General features: G+C 50.0%; 1 protein-coding gene across 1 annotated transcript in view; it reads right to left on the reverse strand.

The window, feature by feature from the left end:
- The window catches only part of TUBGCP3 (tubulin gamma complex component 3), a 71,011-nt gene extending 63,171 nt beyond the window's left edge, over positions 1 to 7,840 (reverse strand). Inside the window, exon 1 of the mRNA XM_025874592.2 lies at positions 7,621 to 7,840. Coding sequence (XP_025730377.1) covers positions 7,621 to 7,696 — 76 coding nt within the window. The 5' untranslated portion in view covers positions 7,697 to 7,840. The remainder of the gene's footprint in view (positions 1 to 7,620) is intronic.
- Positions 7,841 to 8,054: the final 214 nt, after the last annotated feature.

An 8,054-nucleotide genomic window follows, 5' to 3' on the forward strand; every position in this document is an offset into this window, starting at 1 on the left:
TTTAATCCTAAAAACTGTCAAGGTCCTCAAGAAAATAATAATTTTTTGAAGTCTGAGAAACTATCAGAGCCAACAGGAGCCCAAGGAGACATGACAGCTAAAGGTAACACGGTACCCTTGAAAGAACCCTACAGGAGTAAAGGGCCATCAGGTAATTAAGTGAGAAAATCTGAGGAAAGTATGTAGAGAATGCATCCTTAGATACACTCACTGGAAGAATCATACCATGCTAATGTAAGACACTAATAAAGGGAAAGGTGTGGAGTATAAGGGGACTCTCTCTGATAGTCGCAATTTTCCTGTAAATCTGTACTCATTCTAAAATAAAGCATACTGATTCTAAACCCCATCTTTCACCAATCATGATTTATCGATCTGGAATGGGGCCATGGTATCAATGTTTCCGGGGGCGCCTGGGTGGCTCAGTCGGTTAAGCAGCTCTTAATTTCGGCCCAGGTCATGAACTCAGGGTCGTGAGATCAAGCCCCGAGTTGCATTCACGTTCAGCACAGAGTCTGCTTGAGATCCTCTCTCTCCTTCTCCCTCTGCACTGCCACCCCCCACAGCTCACTCTTAAGTAAATAAATAAAATCTTTTTTAAAAATTATGTTTTTAAAGCTCTGTTTTAGGGGCACCTGGGTGGCTCAGTTGGTTAAGCGACTGCCTTCGGCTCAGGTCATGATCCTGGAGTCCCGGGATCGAGTCCCACATCGGGCTCCCGGCTCAGCGGGGAGTCTGCTTCTCCCTCTGACCCTCTCCCCTCTCATGCTCTCTGTCTCTCATTCTCTCTCTCTCAAATAAATAAGTAAATAAAATCTTTAAAGCTCTGTTTTAAAAACTTTAAAGAATAAAGCAACTTAAATGTGGGGGGAAAACAGTTTCTTCGGTAAATTCAAAAAAGAATCTCAGCCCACATCGTATAACATATAAAAATTAACTCAAATATGTCACAGTAAAAGCGTAAAACAGAAGCCTACAACACTCTTAGGGGGAAAAAAAACAACAGAAGAAGAAGTCTTCACAAAGAAGTCTTTGTGATTTGGAGTTAGACAAAGAGTTTTCACGTAAAATACCAAAATCGTGAACCATTAAAAAATGTGACACACTGGAGTCCATCCAAGATTAAAACTTTTGCTCTGCAAAGGACACTGTTAAGAGAATGAAAATACTGAGAAAACATCTGCAAAACACAACAAAGGACTTGAATCCAGATAAACAGAACTCTCAAAACACAGTAAAGGGGGGAAAAATCCAAAAACTGCCCCCCCCAAAAAAACAAAAGTTTTCAACAGACAATTCACCAAAGATGAACAGCAAAGAAACACATGACAAGATGCTCAATGAAATTCCTCATCAGGGAAACACAATTTAAAACCACAACGAGACGCCATTATTCCTCTATTGAACCGCTGCAATAAAAACAGACGGCCACCACCCAGGCGGGGAGCTCTCGGAGCTCAGGAGCTCAGGAGCTCTTCTCACACACCGGCCGGTGAGCATGAAGCCGGCACAAGCGCTCTGCCAAACATTCTGACAGTTTCTTTAAAAGCGAAGCATACACTTTCCGTGTTGCCTAGCAATCCGACTTGTAGGTATTTACTCCACAGCTGCCATCCACCTGCAAGGTGTCTCCTCGGTAGCTTGGTCACCCAGTTCCCACTTTTGCCCCCTTAAATTATCCAAGTCAGACTGATCTTTTTTTAAAACATAAACAGTATCATCGCTCTGCTTGAACCCTCCGAACACACACAGAATAAAATCCAAACTCACCAGGACAGCCTACCCGACCCGGTCCCTTGTCACTTCACTAATGCACCTCCTGCCTCTCACCTCCCAGCTGCTCTGGCTACGCACTGGCCATGCTTTGCGGTCTTACCAATCCTTGAGCACACGACACCTGCTTCCAGCTCAGACCTTGACCGTCTTCTCCCACATCTTCCCAGGACTCCTTCCACCATGTCACTTGGTTCTCCATTTAAATGTCACCTCCTCACATGGCCTTCCTATCTCAAGCACACCCAAACACACACACATGCAAGGCAAGCATATAGCACAGAATGTGTTCAGGACTTGGTGAATACAAAGGGCGTAAAAAGCAAAAGAAACCAAAAGCAAAAAGAAATAATCAGAGTGTTTCTGTGGAACCCTAACATTAGCGAGTAGTTTTAATTTTCTTCCTCATACTTTTCCACACTTTTAAAGTCTTCTAAGTGGTAAATATTAATTTTATAAATACATATTAAAAGTGGCATTGGGGTGCCTGGGTGACTCGGTTGGTTATGCGTCCAACTCTTGATCTCAGGGTTGTGAGTTAGAGCCCCACGTTGGGCTCCACACTGGGCATGGAGCCTGCTTAAAGAAAAAAAAATGTGGAAGTGGAAACTACTTGCTTACAAAGGGGTACCTGTAAAACTATTCTACTTAAAAAATACTTTTAGATTCCCATGATCCTGAGTTCTACAAAAACTAGTTTACTAACAACCTATTCAAGTACATCAGACTACTGTCTCTGCTCCAAAGTCTCATCAAGTTTTGACTTTTCTAACACTCAAACCTCCTCCACACCAGAAGCAAGCTCTCCCTCTCCCCCCACGACAGCAAATGACGGGGAGGACCTCGTGAAATGGGCTGCTTAAGGAAGGCCTCTCTGAGGAAGCTGCCCTCTGACAGGGAGGAGCCTGCCGTGTGAAAGGACACGAGGAGATGCAGAGCGCTACTGCGTACTCTGTTTCTCAAAGGACACCAACGCCAATGGGTCCTAAAATCCAAATCATAAAAGCTGAAGTCACTCCGTTGACACCCAGGTGAGGAGTTCCAGGCTGTAGCTCTTTAATGATTGGCTCAGTCCAAGATTTAAAGAGTATTCAGGGCGCCTGGGTGGCTCAGTCGTTAAGCGTCTGCCTTCGGCTCAGGTCATGATCCCGGGGTCCTGGGATCGAGCCCCGCATCAGGCTCCCTGCTCAGCGGGGACCCTGCTTCTCCCTCTCCCCCTCCCCCTGTTTGTGTTCCCTCTCTTGCTGTGTCTCTCCCTGTCAAATAAATAGATAAAATCTTAAAAAAAAAAAAAAAAGAGTACTCAAGTTTTTTTTTACCACGAAACACCTGAGGAATGCATTCTGTCCCCACCTCCAACCTGCCCTGGGTGTCGGGAGCCCGGAAGGGAAGCCAGTGCTCTGCTGCCCAGCCTCTGAGATCTCTCTGAGGAGAACCGGGCACCAACGGGTTCAAGGATACAGCATCAGACGAGTACCAGAGAGCAGACACTGTGCTGATCGCGCACACACACTCTGAAACAAGCAGGTGTTCAGAAAAACCAGGTGACGATGGAGGCGAGAGGCCGCGCGCCAGGCAGGGCTAGCACTGTGCTGCCTCCACTCAGCACACAGGGAAGTAAGCTGGCAGATGCTACACAGAAGAACAGGAAGGAATTAATTCAAGACATCAGGTTCTGGAACCAGAGATGTGGGTTCCTATCCCGGCCCTGCAATTCACTAGCTCAGTGACAGCGAGCAAACTACTTACTCTCTGCACGTCTGTCTCCTCAGCTACAAGGTGAGGGTAATAGTAAGTAGTCCAACGGTCCAGCATCACTGGGAGCTAAATCCACTAGCTCACGGTGCAAGCACAGTGTCTGGCAAGTACTTGGAAAACGTTAGCTATTTTTATTATTATTATTAATCTGAAAATGTCACTTCAATGCATGTTATGTCTACCACAGCCATTAAAACCATAACTCAACAAAGCACCCAGCTTCTGACTTCTCAGCAAGATAATTTGTTCTTCATCTTGTAGACTACACGTAGGAAACAGATGAATTCCTTCACCGGATGTGATGAGCTTTCTTCTCTAGAAAGGACCGTCTGGCAGCAGTGCAGAAGAGGGGCTGGAAGAGGTGCGACACCAGGGCAAGGAATGCGCTGGGACTGCATGGTCTCAACCGTGAAGGCTCCGAGCGCACTGAGACGTGCGGCCACGAGTTTTTAAACAACTGCTGCCTTTTATATCCCAAAAGGGTTCCACACACACTCAGATCAAAGAAAACCGAACGGAGAGATGCACGAAATCCTCGCGGCTCGGGGGAGTGCAAACACTGCAGCTGGGAGCTCTCGAGGGCTTCCCGAGGTGGCCGGGGACAGACAGTGAATGGACTGGTAAGGTCGGAGTCTGTGCCTCGCTGCTCCTTCTACATGCAGACAACGCAGCTGTCCTACAGGCCGGGACGACACGCCAGCTAAAGCACAGGGGTCCGGGCGCCTGGGTGGCTCAGTTGGTTAAGCGACGGCCTTTGGCTCAGGTCATGATCCTGGAGTCCCGGGATCGAGTCCCGCATCGGGCTCCCTGCTCAGCAGGGAGTCTGCTTCTCCCTCTGACCCTATTCCCTCTGATGTGCTCTCTCTCTCTCTCTCATTCTCTCTCTCTCAAATAAATAAATAAATAAATCTTTAAAAATAAATAAATAAATAAATAAATAAAAATAAAAAAAAAAATAAAGCACAGGGGTCCGTGGAGCTCCGGAGCCAGCCGCGCCGCGTCCCTCCGGACGCAGGTCACTGGGACGGCATGCTAGTGTGGCAAGTACCAAGCTCCCACCGACCCCTACAGAATCAGAATCTCTGCAGGCGGGGCCCACAAGATTCATTCTGAGTAAGCATCCCATGTAAACAATTCAAAGTGACAAGGTGTGAAGACTTAGCTATAGTAAGATACCCTACTGACACAACAGATACACTGCTGGGCCACCAGCGAGCCCACCGCCACCCTGCGATCTGGTTCTCCCCGACCACAGGGGATCCAATGCACAGCTCCAGCTGAACGAAAAGCAATGCTCCAAGACAAAAAAACAAAAAACATTGCTCTAGATCTGTGGTTCTCAAACTGTTTGGTCTCAGGGCCCCTTTACACTCTCAGGATTGAGGATCCTTAAAAGGATTTGTTTATTTATATAGGTTAAATCTATCAATATTTACTGTATTAGAAATTTAAACCAAGATTTTTATATATTAATTCATTTTAAAATAACAATAAGCCCACCAAGCACAACTTTAAAATGAAGCCTAAAACTCTGAAATTTCAATATGTTGACAGACATTTAGTGCACATTTCAACATCCATTTAACATAAGTTTTAATGTCTAGTTAATGTATACTGATTTCCCCATGTATACATAATCAAGGGAAGACCATAACTTATTGGGAACATCATCAAGAGTTCCTCACCGTTTTTGGAAAATCATGACACCAACAGCAGTACCACTTGAGGTTCAAGAGCCAGCAAGACAAGACTCCTTCCTCTGCCCTGCAGCTCAGGACACACTCCCAGCGCTGCTACAGATCAGGGCGATCATCTTAATTCAATGCACCACGTACTGTCGTCATACCTAAGCATTGATGTTGAAATACTTACCAAATAAAAGCTCCTGTATTTGTTATCTCTTGTTAGAAAGAGGATTACGATGTATGGAAAGGAAAGTTGCCCCTGACAGAGGTGAAACACTGTAATACCAAGAACACTGTTCCAAAGACAGAAATGGCTATCTAAAGATATAAGTAAAATGTGCTCTGGGAGAGAGGCAGAGATATAGAGAGAATTTTCCAGTCACTGGCTAGCAGTATGCATTTCAAGCAAATTCTCAGGCTGGAAAGCTTGAGAAATAATGGTTATACTAACTTTATAAAAATGTCAAATACCATTAGAGTTAGGTGCTTTGTTTCTGAGGGTCCCTTCAAGCCAACTATAAAAAAATTTTAAATACTTTATGAAAAACTGATTCATAAGAAACTCCTATTAAAAGTAACAAGGGGCGCCTGGGTGGCTCAGTTAGTTAAGTGTCCAACTCTTGATTTCAGCTCAGGGCTCAGGTCATGACCTCAGGGTCCTGGGATGGAGGTCCACATCAGGCTCCCTGCTGGGCAGGGAGCCTGCTTGAGATTCTCTTCCTCTCTCTCTTGCCCCTTCCCCTGCTCCCCCTAGCTCGCTCGCTTGCTCTCTCTTGCCCCTTCCCCTGCGCCCCCTAGCTCGCTCGCTTGCTCTCTCTCTCTCAAAAAAAAAAAAAGTAACAAGTCTCAGGGAGCCTGGCTGGCTGTCATAGAGCATGCAACTCTCGACCTCAGGGTCGTGAATTCAAGCCCCACATGAGCGGAGAGCTTACGTTAAAAAAAAAAAAAAAAGCAACAAGTACCAATTATTCCTCAATACCACAGCACTGAAAAAGCAGTATTACAAAAGTATAAGGCCAACTGTGACATGACATTAGAAAAAGAATTAACCAAATGTGCTTTAATCTCCTGGAAGGGATGAAACAATCAAAAGGACCCTCAAAGTTTTTAAAAAACATTTTTTTAATTGAGAAACATCATGCTACCTCACAATAAATGGCCTTCAAAGTCCAGCTGTGACAATGGGAACAGACGGTGGTGTGGAAACTGAGGACCCGCCGGTACAATGAAACCACTGACGTCAGAGCGAGTCATAACCAACAAGCTTAACAAGCTTAGCTCTTTGTCCCCCTCCCCAGAGCCCTTCCCAGATGCTCCCAGGGCCCCGCACCGCTCTGCTCTCTTCAAGCATCTCCTCGGAGGCCCCCCCCCCCCCCCCCCCCCCCCCCCCCGTCTGCATTGCGCTTTTACCGCTAACACACCTCTACCTTGCCAGGTCTGCTCCACCAGAAGGCACCCTCCCTGCGGAATGGCTTGTCTGCGTCCGTCTGCATCACCAGCACCCGGCGTAGTGCCTGGGGTGGCGAGCCCACAGATCCGCCGGGTGAACAAAGTGACAGAGTTAAACTTCGTAAAATGGAGCAAGAACTGTGTGCAGCTGGTGTCACGTAACAGGCCAAAAAAAATCCATCTCTATCCCTTCACCCTTACCACAGAGCATCAAATAAATTATGCACCTCACTGTCACGAATCACGGAAGATCCAAATTGAGTCTAAATATTTTAAAAGTAATTTTGTTTAGAGTCTTCCGGCAAAAACTGCACAATTTTTCTGCCACATCGGGGTGAAGGAACGGTAACCCGGTTCCTCCAATTACCCAGGAAACTCCTCCACGGTGCATCCCCCACTCGCCTCTCCGCCAAACCAACACCGAGAGGGCCAGCCCGCGCCGCTTCCGAGGCACCGCGAGCCCAGACCGTCTCGACACACTGTGCAGGGCCGGGTTTGGGAAGCGGTACGTGCAGGGCGCACCCTCCGGGAGCAGCTCCGTTCAAGGGGCAACCCTCAGGCCCGAGAAGGACACTGGAGCAGGTAACGGTCGCACGCACCCCTCCGCGCCCCGCTCAAAGCCGCCGGACCCCGCTGAGCGGCAGGAAGAGGGCGCGGCTCGCCGCCAGCCGGCACCCCCCTCGGCCCGGCCCCTGCCCACCGCTCGGCCCGCGCCCTGCCCTGGCGCCCCGCTGGCTCCCCGGCCTCAGCCCCTGGACCGCGGCGCGCTGACTCAGCGCCGCCAGGGCCCGGCCTCCCGCCCGGCGCCCCGGCCTCCGCCCCGGGGGCTGCAGCACTCCGCAGGCGGGCGGGCGTAGCCCGGGGCCGCGCTGCGCCGGGGCCGCGAGCCCCCGCGGCCTCACGCGGACGGCTGGCCTCCTGGTCGTGCCCCGAGCCGCCGGCCCAGCCCCGCTACCTTCGCTCCTGCCCAAGATCCGGCAGCACAGGTTCTGCAGCAGGACGTTCGGCGACTTCTGGTCCGGGGTCGCCATCCTCGCCCGGGGCGGCCCGGGGCAGCCTGCGGAGCCCCTGCCCTCGCCCGCCCACAGGCTCCCGACGCCCCAGACAGGCTACGGCCCCGCGGGCAACGCCGGCGACGAGGCCGCCATTTTAACGGAACCCGCCGAAACCGCGCGCCTTCCCACAGTGCTCCGCTTCTTCCGGCGCTTGGGGCGCGGGTGCGCCGGCCTGAGGGCTCCCCGCTCCGTCTGCGCGCGGTCCCCGGACCACAGCCGCCAGGCTTGGAGGGTTCCGGCACCGGCGCCCCAGCCGCTCACTGCTCTAGCTACTACCCTCGATGCTCCCGGTGCTCAGACCCCCAGACACGCTCGTCCCCGCCCGCGGGTCCGG

Source organism: Callorhinus ursinus, unplaced genomic scaffold, assembly GCF_003265705.2.
Source record: "Callorhinus ursinus isolate GAN/ISIS: 27379988/994484 unplaced genomic scaffold, GSC_fseal_2.0 scaffold79, whole genome shotgun sequence".
Lineage (NCBI taxonomy): Eukaryota > Metazoa > Chordata > Mammalia > Carnivora > Otariidae > Callorhinus > Callorhinus ursinus.